At 37.0% G+C, this 14,781-nt stretch overlaps 1 protein-coding gene across 4 annotated transcripts in view; it reads left to right on the top strand.

The window, feature by feature from the left end:
- The window catches only part of NFAT5 (nuclear factor of activated T cells 5), a 77,451-nt gene that overhangs the window by 50,430 nt on the left and 12,240 nt on the right, over positions 1-14,781 (top strand). For all 4 annotated transcript variants that reach the window (XM_069793183.1, XM_069793185.1, XM_069793184.1 and 1 more), the window contains 7 exons: positions 1,274-1,464; positions 3,453-3,625; positions 7,506-7,640; positions 7,813-7,865; positions 9,876-10,008; positions 10,661-10,738; positions 14,197-14,345. In XM_069793183.1, the coding sequence (XP_069649284.1) occupies positions 1,274-1,464; positions 3,453-3,625; positions 7,506-7,640; positions 7,813-7,865; positions 9,876-10,008; positions 10,661-10,738; positions 14,197-14,345 (912 nt within the window). The remainder of the gene's footprint in view (positions 1-1,273; positions 1,465-3,452; positions 3,626-7,505; positions 7,641-7,812; positions 7,866-9,875; positions 10,009-10,660; positions 10,739-14,196; positions 14,346-14,781) is intronic.

Genomic DNA, 14,781 nt, shown 5'->3' with positions numbered 1-14,781 from the left:
TCTGCAAGTATTGACTGGGCTTCCAGGCCTAGGATGAAACCTAACATTGTCACCCAGAAATCCTCTAGCAACAATTGTGGCTTAATGTAAACATTAAAAATACTCATTTTATCTCCTCCTAGAATGCTGTGGCAAAGAATTTCCATCTCTGGCCTGGGAATTTGGCAGCAATCTAGTGTTTCTTTTTACTTGGAGTATTTTTCTTCTGTTACCTAAAAAGAGTAACAGAGGTTACTTTGTAATACAACATTGAGGTTAATTTTAGGACTACTTTTACTTTTACATCAGAGTATTTTTAGTATGTAGCACCACAGTGGGTTTCTGCTAATAAAAAAAGTATTAAAAGGACACAAACCCTTTCATGCTGGGATGTCGATGTTAGAAAAATGAATGCATTTTTCACTAACATGTTCTGGGATAATTATGGCTTGCACACTGGATTGCAGGAGGACTGCTAAATCATTGTGTGAAATGTATGTCTGACCTGCTTTTATTTATTAAGTGTTTCAGTGAATCCTAACACTGTTCATAAACTTTAAGTAGGAGATGCCAACTTGCCATTTTTTATTTTTATTTTGGTGTCTGAAGGAAAACTAGGTGTGCATGGTTGGACCATACAATCATTCAGACCATTCCTCCCTTTGCTTTCCCCCTCATCCTGTTCTGACTCATCCAGGGGTTTTGTAAGTGTTAGACAGTTTTTATCTGGTTTCACAAAGGTTGCAAGCCCTGCGGCTGGTGTGAAGATGGGATCCTAGAAACACAGCATGCTAGTTGATTGATCGGCATGCACATACTGAACAACAAATTCTCATAAATTTTGGAATCATCCACAGCAAACATTCTCTTTCTCAGCTGACTGGTGGGTGTAGATGCTGGTGAGGAAGGAGGATCCTGGGAAGAGATGGGGAAGTAGTTATGGTTGGGGTGAGAGTAAGGGGTCATAAGGGATCTGAAAGTTGAAGTTGGGATAATTCTGTGTGAAGATAGATAGGATTCAAGCTGGTTTAAAAAAAAATAAAAAATTCTTCACCTGTGTTAAATGACTGACTTGTCTTTTAATGGAAGAACAAATGACAAAAGATAAAAAATATTAGCATTTTGTTTATAAACTAGATGAAAATTTTGGTTTTTTTCCTGCCTCCCTTGGGATTGTTTCCAGCAACACTGGGAGCAGATTCACTTCAAATTCAACTGTATAAGATGTTTCCTGTTTTAATTAAGAGGCATTGCTGGCCAATTGAAATTTTAAATTTGTGTTGCTGTGTTTCAGCTGGAAGGTCACAACGAGCCGGTGGTGCTGCAGGTATTTGTGGGTAATGACTCCGGTCGAGTGAAGCCACATGGGTTCTACCAGGCCTGCAGAGTTACTGGGAGAAATACTACTCCCTGTAAAGAAGTGGATATAGAGGGGACTACTGTTATTGAGGTCGGACTGGACCCAAGCAACAATATGACACTTGCGTGAGTAGCTTTTTTTTTTTATAATATATTTTCATTTATTAGCTTGTTTTCAGAAACTGATTTGCCTTTTTCAATTGAATTGATTAGTAGTTAAAAGTCCAAACATCTTGGCACACACCAGGCACTTAGTGAAGCTACGTGTATAAGAAAAACTTTTAAATCACGTTCTCAGTTTGTTTATTATACTTAATGCTTAATCAGGTCTTCCTTAAACTTTATCAATTAACTTTGTTACATTAGTTTCATGTTCTGTTTGATCAATAATGTGCATATTCAAGCATTACATGAACTATAAACTGGTGACTGGTTCTGCTGGTTGTCTTGTCTTTTAACAAGTACAGAATTGCTAATCAGAAGAGGGAAGGAGAATATTGGGACCTTCAGATGCCTTTGGGCCCAAAAGGCTGGGAGTTGATTATGAGGCTAAACTCTGGCTTTTCTCCTCTCTTGTTTTGCTGGTTCCATTTCTGTCATTTCCACCAGATAGTCCTTTGTCACGGAAGCTTCCTGCTTTGCTGTCTTTACAGAGCTTGTCTGGTCAAGTATAGGCAATGTTTTGGATACAGTTTACAGACGCATGTCAGCAGTGCACAGCTGCTGCTGAGAAGGGATGTGCTCTGATGGCAGTCATTAACTGCAGTAGATTTCTGAGCAAGTGGCCTCATCTGCCTATGTGGTTTGGATCTCACAAGAAACTTTAGATATAAGTGATTCCCTAAAAAGCTTTTCGTGCGTATGTTAATATATAGAAAGGGAATTGATCCTCTTTCAATGTATTCTTTTCAGTAGAAGGTCTTTTTTTTTTTTTTTTTTAATAGGTAGGTGGTTAAAAGCTGCCACTCTACTTAGAAGCTTGTCTTGTTTCAAGAGAAGAAACATTTCTTCAACTTAAAGTGTCTACTTCTCAAGCAGGATAATGCAGTTTGCTAATAGACTGAATCACTTTGATTTTTTTAATATAAAATATATTCCCATGCTGAGTTTGGAAACTGCCTCTTGGAGAGTAATTTTATAATTGTCCTCAAGTGTTGATGTAAAACCATATAAGTATAGAGATACCAGAAAGATGAATTTGGAATTATCTAGGAAGAAAAGTTTTGCCTAGGCTGTTTTCTCAAAAGGTATCTTGATGTCTCAAAAGAAATCTTCCTAGTATTTCAGTGATACTGTAGCACCTCTCTATTGATGGTAATGCCAGTTCTGAATCACAGTCTCCTCTCTGCTCCCTAGCTGTTGCTTACTGGCCCTCATGCAGCACAAAAATTTGTTCTACTCAGATATCAGATGGTCCCTGTGCTTTTTAGATGTAGGGCCTAAGATCCTGGTAAAATTATAATATCCTACTTCTTAACACATCAGGCTGTGTTTGGTTTTTTTGTTTGTTTGTTTTTTGAGTTTTTGTTTTGTTTTTGTTTGTTTTTTGCTTGAAATTATTTTGCATCTAGCATGTCTTTCTGAAAGTTAGCACTGCATCTCTCTCTCACCCTGGCCCTGTATACATTTCCCGTAGGACCACAGTTATGGTATGACGTATCTATCACTTCCAAGTTCCACTGAGCATAAAAAATAATATGACTACAGTAAGTTTTCTTCTACTACTGCTTTAAGTGAATGCAGAATATTTTGTAGTGATAATCCTACAAACCCAGATCTAGCCCTAGGAATGGAAGAATGAAGATCTGTGATTATAAATTGAATGCTTACCAGAATTACTTTGTTACGTTGCATTTTCTGTTTTATTCATACTACTTTCATATTCCTTCCTCCCATGATTCATCATCCAAATTATGCAGGGTTGAATTGAAAACCGGACTATATAATGAGAAAGGTCATATAGAGATTTCATGTAAATAATAAAAAAAAATTTAATACTATTTCAGTAATTACTTCAAGAGTTTTGACTTTGTGGCTTATGTAACTAGTCAAAAGATTGTGAAAGATGCTGAACGTATTAAACTATTAAACTGTCAACTATTTTGTGTTGTTAGGGTTGATTGCGTGGGAATACTGAAGCTGAGAAATGCTGATGTTGAAGCTAGGATAGGGATTGCTGGTTCCAAGAAAAAAAGCACACGTGCTAGGCTGGTATTTCGTGTTAACATCACTCGTAAAGATGGCTCAACTTTGACTCTTCAGACACCTTCTTCCCCAATTTTGTGCAGTAAGTATCAAAATAAAAGGTTGTTATCAGAGGACTCTGGATTTTAGTCTGATTGCCGTAAAATGCCTTGGGGGAAAAAACAACCCAGTGTTAATCTGTGATTATTTCAGAATTTCTATGGTTAAGATCACATGGATTGATTTTTATTTCGGGTGGGGTGCTAGTTAAATGACTGACCAGTAGTTAAAAGTAGTTATACATTTCCTGACCTTTTATTAAACGAATTTTTGCCTTTTAGAAGGTCACAATTTTTGCCATGATTGCTTTGAACTTAAATGACCTTTTTGATACAGGTTTTAATCTCTTCTGTATTGTCATGTTTATCTGTCAGCTTTCAGTGACAGAAAGAACTTCTAATAAGTTAGTAAGCATGGTGCTTTACAGTTGTGGTAGTTTGTTGGGCCAGAGGCTGAATCTATTCTGGTTCAGTGCAAGAATGAAGCATTTTGTAGCTATTTATTAAATGCTCTGTTTAGCACTGAGCACAGATGGCTGCATTCACTGGTTAGGTTACACTGAACAACAGGGAAAATGAAATCAGAGGAGGCTGCAGTACATCAGGGGCTGCCTGTGCCTATAGAGTCAGTAGTGACTTCCAGTTACGGGGAATTCTGCTCATCTGTCAAAGAGAAAAGATCGGGAAATGTGTTTAATACAGCTGTTGATGGGATTACTGATACTGACGAACAAGAAGATAGGAGAGCTTTTTCTCCATGCGTGGAAAATAGTATGATAATGCAAGCTCCTGGGTGCTTGTGTTGTGCTCTTTCCATTGTATAAAAATTACTGGGGTTTGGGGTTTGGTGTCCGTCCCGCCCCCCCCCCCCCCCCCCCCCAAACTGTCAGTACCTATTGTGTCAGGGCTCCTATTCAACTCATCAGAACCTGCAGCTTTGTTGCCTGCGAAAGAACAGATTGGAAGGGGAGATAATTCGAAACATGTGAGTTTCCACATCAGATACCACCATGCCATTCCAGTGCTGCAGGCAACAGGCGATTTGGCAGATGTGGCATGTAGCCCGTCTCTCCTTCCAGTATTCTGCTCTCACATAGAATCCCTCTGCAAGATTTAGAGAGAGCGGGAACCCTGCAGAAACCCTGAAAAGGCTGATAACCAAAGACGTGTCACTGTTGATGCAGGGAAGGACTCTCCTCTCTTCAGCGATGTTCTATGCTTTAGGCAATAGCTTGACATTTGGGGTGCTCTTCCACAAAGGTCAGCTTGAGGTGTTCCCGTCCCTCTTTTCCCTTCTCCTGCCACTTTTTGCTAAATCTTTCTTTTTCCAGTGTTTTTTAAACTGGTGAAGTTCTCAGATTTATTGCATTTATGTTGTTGGAAAATGCATAAATACATCTGCTAGAAATATGGTTGTCTCTGTAGCTCCATTCTAGTCAGTATAGCATTGTAGTATCTGATATTAATTTTCAGATTTAAGAAAACAACATTTTCTGTAGAATCTCTGAAAGCTATTTCTGTATACATTTTGTTTGTATCATTAACTTACTGGTTAAAGATAAAATTATTTAAATCGGAGCAGAAATGGGAATGGAAATCATCTGGTGTTTTCTTAAACACATAACAATCCAAAACTTGCTACTCTTAAGTAGAAGCTGAGAGTCTGAGTTGTTTGAGAGACCCATTTTAAAATAGGCTATTTAGCTAAAAAAAAGCTGTATTTGATGCACTTCCTGCTTAGCTTTTTGGTAAGGCCATTCCAGTATTGGTTTATGAGGGTCCCTTGTAGTCTTCATTCTGTTTGTTGAATGTATCCATTTATACCTGTAACATTAGTAGCTATGTTTTGAGACCTGGGCAGGGAGTAAAAAGCAGAATATATGAGAGTGATGGGGACATTAGAAAAAGGAAGGGACATTAGAGCAAAGGAAGGAAGAAAGAAGGAAATAAAAGTTATCCTTACATAAATAAAGTTCTAAAAAAAAAAATACAGTAAGGAGTAAATTGGTTTAGTTTTTAGCAAGGTGGGTTTTGGTCAGTTGATAAGAAAATCTTCCTAATTGTGTAAGCTGCTAAGAGATTGCCCAGGAATTTTACAGCATCTCCATTGCTGGAAGTCTAAAACAAAGAAACAAAATGCTCTGGTTAGACTTGTATCTTTGAGGAATGATGTGGGTAAAACTGATCATGATGTGAAGGTTCAGAGAATTCCTGAGGCTCTTTCCAGGCTTGCATTCCAGGATTCTGTGGTTCTGCTGTCTTAACTTACTCTGCAGTTATGGTGACTGTCAGTAGACCTTAAACAACTGAATAGCACTGGTACACATATGCTGGCTGATCAATATGGCATAAAATTTTGTTGTTTATTAAGTTATTTATGTAAATCATCTTCTCCAGCACATTACATCTGGTTTGTTTGCTGCATACATCTTATTACAGATGTATACTGTACCTTCTCATAATGTTTAAATTTTCACTCATCAGAGCCTGTTTATGTTGTGTTTTATAACTAATATTGCTGTCAAAGTTGCAATAATGTTCCGGAAGCTATAGGAAAGACATTAAGTAGGTGCAGGCTCTTTATTTAAGGCCTATGTTTTAAATAGGCTTTGTTAACTTGCTAGCAAACCTAAATCCAGTTACTCTTTTCAGAAGTTCAAGTGCCTTGAGCATATTTAGTAGTTGCGTAATGGTTGCCTAGGAACCTGCTGCAACAGTTGTAGAAAAATCCTTTCTGAAAGGTCATTAAATAATTTGGAGTGTTACAATATGTATGATGTTCTATGTCGGAAGCCCAGAGAATACTGTTATTAAACACTAAAATTGGGCCACATAAATACAAAGCACAAGTACAAGCTTATGCCACTAGGATTTTATGGTGATTACAAAAGGTGGTTGAGAAACCTGTATTAGAAACTGAAATTATTTTATAACATATTAAATGTGACAGACTCAAAATACATTATTTTAAAATGTATGTCTATTTAAATTGTCTTTGGTGCTCATTTTCGTTTAACACACATGGTCTTACTTGATTTATGCTTTAAGAAGCATAGAAGTAGTTTGCAGCAAAGACAATTTGTAATATGTGTTATATAAATCATCATCTGAATCACTAGCTGAGAGGCAGAGGTTTCCAGGGATGTGTATCTGTAAGCCGCATTCTCTTTGCTAGTTTATAGGATATAAATTGCTATAATCCCCAACTACAGAGGTGTGACTTTTGCAAGGATTTGTATTAGCTGAAGTATATAGGTCTAGAAAGTCATAGAATCAGAATGGTTTGGGTTGGAGGGGACGTTAAAGATCATCTAATTCCAACCCCCCTGGTATGGGCAGGGATACCTTCCACTAGACCAGGTTACTCAAAGCCCTGGGTTAGTTCTCCCACAAGCCAGAAAGCTATGTCATTTAAAAAAAAAAAAAATCTATAAAAAACAGGTAATCTGGGAATTACTGCTTCTATCCTTTTGTATAGCAGAACAAAATAAGCTTCATTAGAAAAATGTTTTTATGAGCTTAAGGGTAAAATTCAAGGTGTGCTTCAGCTGCATCTAAGGGCTGATGCATTTGTCTATCGCACTCTGTGCCAGGAAATTGCAGAACTAAATTTTCTTCTCTTTTTGAACACTTTGCTTTAGCTCAAACACTGAAAGTTTCATTTTAAAGATTAAATAAATGCAGGAGAAAAGGGGAAAGATTATTTATGGATCATTTACTAAATGTGATTTTTATGAGGTCATTACATTTAGTGAGGAAATAACAGAAACAGTTATCTTCTGAAAAGTTTGTAATGAATGATACAGTAAAGGAAGAAGCTCAGGAATTAATTTGTTCTTTCCTTTATAATCCTGTCAGTAAAAGCTTTTTATTTTGGTTGTTGATATTTTCTTGATTTCAAACTATGTGTTTTTTCAATTTCAGCTCAACCAGCAGGAGTTCCAGAGATCCTAAAGAAAAGTCTGCACAGTTGTTCAGTGAAGGGTGAAGAGGAAGTTTTTCTGATTGGCAAGAACTTTCTAAAGGGAACAAAAGTGATTTTCCAAGAGAATGTTTCTGGTTAGTGTGAAAGCAATAAAGGCTTGGGTGCTGAAGAGAGCATGATATTTGGGTTTACATTGGTTGATAAAGTTTAGTTCTAGAGAGCAAACTGAGAAGCAGGATCAAAGGCACTAAAATAAATTGCTTTATATTGATGTGCAATAAATGATGCCTTTTAACTTTCATTTAGATGAGAATTCTTGGAAGGCAGAAGCTGAAATAGACATGGAATTATTTCATCAGGTACTTTTGTATTATTTGTTATTATTATTTGTTGTTATATTCTAATAAATAAAAAAAGACTGAATCTGTCTCCAAAGAAAAATCGAATAATCCTTTACCTCTTCCTAGGCATTTCTAGAAATAATATTACTTTTCTTCAAATAAGTTCTTTAGTGAGTCTGGTTGAATATCAGATAGGACAAGGAGTAATGGCTTTAAACTTAAAGAGGGTAGATTTAGATTAGACGTAAGGAAGAAGTTCTTCACTGTGAAGGTGGTGAGGCACAGGAACAGTTGGCCCAGAGAAGTTGTGTATGCCTGTTGTGGTTTAACCCCAGCCAGCAACTAAGCATCATGCAGCTGCTCACTCGGTTTCCCCCCACCCAGTGGGATGGGGGGAGAGAATCAGAAGGAAAAAGGTAAAACTCGTGGGTTGAGATAAGAACAGTTTAATAGAACAGAAAGGAAGAAACTAATAATGATAATAACAACAATAATAAAATGACAATAATAATAAAAGGATTGGAATATACAAAACAAGTGATGCACAATGCAATTGCTCACCACTCGCTGACCAATGCCCAGTTAGTTCCTGAGCAGTGATCCTGCCCCCCTCTGCCCCCAGCCAACTCCCCCCCAGTTTCTCTACTGGGCCTGATGTCACCTGGTATGGAATACCCCTGAGCCCTGTTTGGGTCAGCTGTCCCGGCTATGTCCCCACCAACTTCTTGTGCCACTCCAGCCTTCTTGCTGGCTGGGCATGAGAAGCTGAAAAATCCTTGACTTGGTATAAACACTACTTAGCAACAAGTGAAAACATCAGTGTGTTATCAACATTCTTCTCATACTGAATCCAAGACATAACACTATACCAGCTGCTGGAAAAAAATTAACTCTATCCCAGCCGAAACCAGGACAGTGCCCCATCCCTGGAAATGTTCAAGGCCAGGTTGGATGGGGCTTTGAGCAACCTGGTCTAGTGCAAGGTGTCCCTGCCCATGGCAGGGGAGTTGGAACTAGGTGGTCTTTAAGGTCCCTTCCAACGTAAACCATTCTGTGATTCTACGAACGATCATTGTTTGGGGTTTACACAAGTATAATTGTTCCATTTTTAATGGAGAACTTAGATACCACAGTAGGAGTGTAGTATATGAACTTGGTGAGTAAGTCTTCGCCCTTACATACAGTGTAATTAAAAGGCCTAGTATGATTTTTCCAGTAGCTTTCCTAAGGACACATTAGATTACTACTGAGTGGAAATAGATTGTGTGTATGCCATAGTCTTTATACCTGGCTGAATTTCTGTTCCACTCTGAAATGTTTTACAAAATATTTGTTTGTTCTTTTTGATGCAACTAAGTGTCTTTATGGACTATTTGACTGAAATTAGAGAAATTATTAGATGTAAGTGATGTCTGACAAATATCGTCTTGCTCCCACCTCTGAAGGCTGTGTTCCATGCATGCACTGGTAGAAATGATTTCTCACTTCTAGTGGGATAGAGAGGTAGTTGGGGAATAAACAGACCACTCATCACTATTACTGTTGATGAATGATTGAAGTCCTATTTCTTGATGTCTGCTCAGTGTTAAATCTGCTTAAGTGTAACATGAAACTGCATCCTCCATCTGTTCACACTGAATACAAAGACCTGATTCAGCAGAACAGTGAAGTGTCTGAGTCCAGCAGAATTTGATGGCAAACTGATTGCAATTCAGTAAGGCATGTTAGGCATAAGCTTATATTTAAAGTACTGGACTTTATATGTCTTTCCTTTCTGCACCTTCCATTTGAGCTGTAAGTTGCCAATGAGCATCATATAGGCAGATTATTCAAATCTCTCTTCTACCACAAGTTAGTTATCAGTTTACTTCACAAAGTGTAACTTGATCACATTTCCCCCAATGTCTTTATTTCTTGTGGTGTTTTATCAGTCTGTTTCTTTGTTTTGGTGGATGTAAATAAAATTAAGGTCAATAGTAATGAAGTAAGGTTTCTAATGTGATTTTAAAAATTGTTTTTGTATTGCAGAATCACCTTATTGTGAAAGTGCCACCATATCATGACCAGCAAATAACCTCAGCTGTTTCTGTGGGAATATATGTGGTGACCAATGCTGGAAGATCACACGATGTGCAACCATTTACGTACACTCCAGATACATGTATGTAAAATAGAAGACTGGGGGAAGGAATGGACAGTTTTACCTGCTAAACATCTCATTTCTGATTTCTTAGTATTTAGCCAAACAACAGAAATTTGAAGTAACATGGATCTTTTTAAAGTCCTCTTGCTGGCAAGGTTTGCTATGTTAAATAATAAAATCTAAAGGCTTGGCATTTCTCATTTACGTGACAAGTAGTTCAAATTTCAGCTGCATGGAGACAGCTGTTCTTACAAAGTAGCATCCATTTCTAGTATAAGGTTCAGAATGAAGCCGAGCAGGAAAAAAACTAGACATACTAAATAGAGTGCACTAAATATAACCAAAAATAGCACCAGGCTTTATCCTAAGGAATGTTGACATTTAACCACATTGTGTATTTTTATTTATTCATATTACAATACACAGTACAATTGCTGACTGGCTCACATTTTTGGAAGTGAAAATGGTATTTTGGGCACTGTGATCATTGGTGCATTCACAACCACAAACAGAAAGCTTATGTACAACTCAGAAAGTTTCTCTGGGTTTCAAAGAACCTTAATTTCTTTAAGGTATAAGTAACTGTTTTGGTCCCGTCCCCCCCGCCTTTTTTTTTTTCTTGTTTGTTGTTTTAACATAAGGAAGTTTTCAGTGTGTTTTGTCTCAACAGCTGGTACTCTGAATGTTAATGTGAAGAAGGAAATCTCCAGCCCAGCCCAACATTGTTCTTTTGAAGAGGCTATAAAAGGTACTAAATTGATTCTTATCATTGTTGTTAATAATTTAACTATAAATTCCTACCCAAATTTGGAGGAATGAATCAGACGTCCTGTGAAGATAAGTCTGTGCTTATAAAATCTGGCCATATTCTTACAGCGAGGTTTTTTTTCTGATTCTGAATATGTTACTTTATAACAGTATATTTTAACATGAGCTACTATAGAACGAAGAATTTGAAAAAAAAATATTAAAAAAAATTTCTGTTTTTCATGTGTCAGGCCCTGCAGTCTAATCTTTATTTAATATGCTTGCAAGTGAAGAAGAAAAAAGGAAGAAGCCTAAGATGGCAGTTAATACAAAGGATATAGAAACCGTGTAGTGTTAATTTAAGAAAAAAAACACACATAAAGGTAGTGGTGGGGAAGAACTGAGTACTGAAAAACACAAACATTCCAACTTGGTATTTTTTGGAAGCTGTCCAGTGGTTTTATAAGACTGCTTTCAGTGGGTCTAGTTAAGAATGCTAATTCTGGCAATTTCAACTTAATTCCCTCAGTGATTTTTTTTTTTTTTTTCCCCCTGACCATTCTGTCCATGCGAAGTTTGTTGTTTTGTTCCAAGGGAGCAAGTTTTAGGTTTGCCTGGTTTTTAAGTGTGAAGTGAATTGATCCTTCTGATATTGAAGTAAAGTAGAGGAAGGAAATGTTTCTTAGTTGATTGTTGAAACTATGGTAGTGTACAAAGGTTAATGGAAATTTCCATAGCCTGCTCTGATGAAAGCAGGTTGAAAGGTAAGCAAATTAACAATGTGATCACAAGTTTGATAGGAATCCATAGCTTCAGGTTAAAATCATGAAGCTCATGTTTGAAGTTAATAGCTTGGTCTTGGCAGGGGATATATTTACAAGCTGACTTTACAACTTGTTAGGGATGATAATACAAGGTATGATGAGTTTAAACCTGCAGAGAATATTTGGGGGAGAAATATGCAAAAATATTTAGGGCAGTGAAACAAGCTGATAAAAGGACTGGTAAGACTTCTAGTAGCAAGATTAAAAAGATGAGTAAGATAATAACTAATGTATTGGGGCAAGCCTGACATCCATCTAATTGAGTATGGAGGCTTAACCAAAGGAAGATACCAACTGCTTCAGGAGAACATCTGCTGTTCATAAGAACGCAATGTGCTATTTCTGTTGCTTCATCTCCTCCATGTAATTTATGCAATAAATCTTAATTTACTTTCTTGTGTGGGTTTTCTGCTAGCCAGCTCTTTTTTGACGGTTCATTCCTGTACCTATTATACTCTAGGCTGATCATGAACCAGAGGTCAGACAATTTTGTCTGCTTAATGTACTTTGTCTCTGCATATGTGCCAGCCCATCCTTACTCAGTGTTCTGAAATGATAAAGACCAGGTGGGGATCCAGCAGGATGCTACTTCCTTTCTGTTTCCTTTCACTGGGAGCAAAATCCTAGAATTCATAATTTCTTAAGTGGCATCATTTCCAGCAGCCCTGGCCAGATGGAATGAACTGTTGCTGCCAGGGATGTGTACAGTTAGGTATTGAGCTACAAGGCCTTTTTCTTCCTATCGCAGGCAATTTTAATCTTTGTCTCAGGTATCTGTGAATATTCCTTAAAATAATTTCTCTGACAACATCAGTGTATATAAAGAAACCAAAACGTGGCTTCCCAATGCCATTACAGATTCCTAGCTCTAACATTTTAAGAGACCGCAGATTTGACAGACTTAAATGACAAGTTACATTTCAAGACAACAAATGTATAATTTAAGCTGTTCTGTAAAACTTGAGGAAGATGGAGGGGTATGGACAACCATGTAGTTCAGGTCTTTGCCTTCTAACACTGAAGTAGTGCTGGAGCCTTGTTTTTAAGTGGTTAGTGATAGTTTCAGTTTCCATCTTTGGCAGAAAAGGGAAAGAGGGTGTGTATGCCTTGATAAGATGGTAACTATTCAGAAGTTCTAAACTAAGTGTATTACAAAAACATAGTAAAGCACCAAAACAACAGTGTTTCTCTGCTTTTGAAACTTCTTTTTCATTATTAATCTCGCTTCTTTTTTTCATTCTTCCAACCAAATATGTTACTGTGAACAAACATACCATTGCTAGAATCTAATCTGGATACAATTAGGATTTTTTTTAATTACTTACATAATTTTTAAAAATTGTTTCTGATGAACACAACATGATTAAGCACATAGAAGAGAAAAGCTTGTAAATTGTGACTATGGTGTAGAAAAACACTGACTGCTGTCTTTAAATACACTGTATGACTTGCTGTCCTGGAGTAGACGTATTTTAGAATAGTCTCATTCAATTTGCATTCCCTGCCAGCAGCACAGCCTAACGTGTCTGGTCATGGGGCTTGTATTTCTGGAGGCACCCCAAACCTGTGAGTTAACAGAAGGAAGGAAAGAGCTTATTTGGCGGTTGGTATATTGACAACTGTTGCCATACTGATGGCTGAGAATTTATTGCTGAAGACAGAAAACAACATTTCAGGAGACTGTCTTTGGTTTTACATAGAATAAACATACCGTACTGTTACTGAGGACATGGCATACTGTTGATGTAAATTTGTAGAAATTTTACTGCTATGTTATTGTAAGATTTAAATTTGTTAAAAACATGCGGATCGGTTGCTTTATGTTGAAGAGTAATTCTTTAATTTACTTATAAGTACTTAGGGAACTATGGTTTTTACGGGCTTTCCCATTGGCTTTTTATGGGCTTTCCCATTGGTTTGTTTAAGCTCAATTTCAGCAGTATTTGAAATTAAGGAAGTTTATTTCATTTACAGCAAAGATCTCAGCTTATGTAATATTTTTTACGTGGATCAGGAAAAATTAAAACTAAAAAGATGCAATTCATTTTAAGAAGCTACCTTTCTACTTTAAAAAAAAAATAGGCACTGCAACGGCAAAATAAAAACTTGCTCTTGCTACAGATCTGGCATGCAGATTTATCAAGTTTTTGCTTGATTAGTCCTTTAACAGGATAAAAGTACAGTATGAATGCTTTGAGCACTCTGTTCACATGGTTATCTGAAAACAGATATTTTTTCAAAATTAAATAGAGAAGTTGTATAGTTAAAAGTGCAGTAAAATTTAAAATCTGATAATCTGTGGAAAGATGTCTTAAGCTTTTATGTTTGTAGTTTAAGCAGTTGGTGGATGGCTGTCCTGGTCTAGGAAGATAAGAAATGGAAGAAAAACAAAACTGTGGCATTGCTGCTGGTCTTAAAAATAACCTCTGAAAGTTTCAGGTTTTCTAGGATTATTTGAAGTATTGAAATGTTTGCAATGATCTCTCTGCATATTAGCATCTTATATGAGGATGGGAGTTCTTAATGGTAGGGCTGAAAAGTGAAACAGGAAGCAGGCCACCACTAGAAACCCACTCTTTGTATAGTGAACATTAACATTCCATTGCCCTCCTTTTATTTTTATTTGTGACTGCAGCAGTGAAAGCCACTGGTTGTAACCTGGAGAAGGTAAACATTCTTCCTAGTGCCTTGATAACTCCACTCATGCCAAGCAGTATGATTAAGAATGAAGATGTGGCTCCAATGGAAGTAAGTGCAGAAAAAAGATCTCCCCCTGTCTTCAAGGTAAGTTTGATTGTGATCTGCAGATAGTAGCTTTTAATAGTCATAGTTACATCTACCCATCAGTCCATGGTCTAATAGTGGAGAAGAGTAACACAAGGGAAAAAGTCATGTCTGATGTCGGTCTGGGCAAAACATATGATCACAGAGCATGATTAAAATAATAGATAATTTCCTTTGAAAGTAACTTATCTTCAAACAGATTGATTGGCTAGTGATACCATGATGAATTTTTTTATCTTGTGACACAGAACTAGTAAATTACTGTAAGAATATTTTTTCAATCACTTCCCAGTATTGTTTTCATTAAATTTTACCTTGACTCCTTCCCTGAAGTAGCATTTCCACTGCTAGTCATTTGCATACTTGTTTGATTATGTATGGAGAGATACGTAGCCATCAAACCTTATGTCTGATCTTCCCTGAACATAGTGGATTG

The sequence above is a fragment of the Haliaeetus albicilla genome, chromosome 10 (genome assembly GCF_947461875.1).
Source record: "Haliaeetus albicilla chromosome 10, bHalAlb1.1, whole genome shotgun sequence".
Classification (NCBI taxonomy): domain Eukaryota; kingdom Metazoa; phylum Chordata; class Aves; order Accipitriformes; family Accipitridae; genus Haliaeetus; species Haliaeetus albicilla.
The sequence above is the reverse complement of the archived record's forward strand: the minus strand, read 5'-3'. Positions and strand labels throughout refer to the sequence as shown.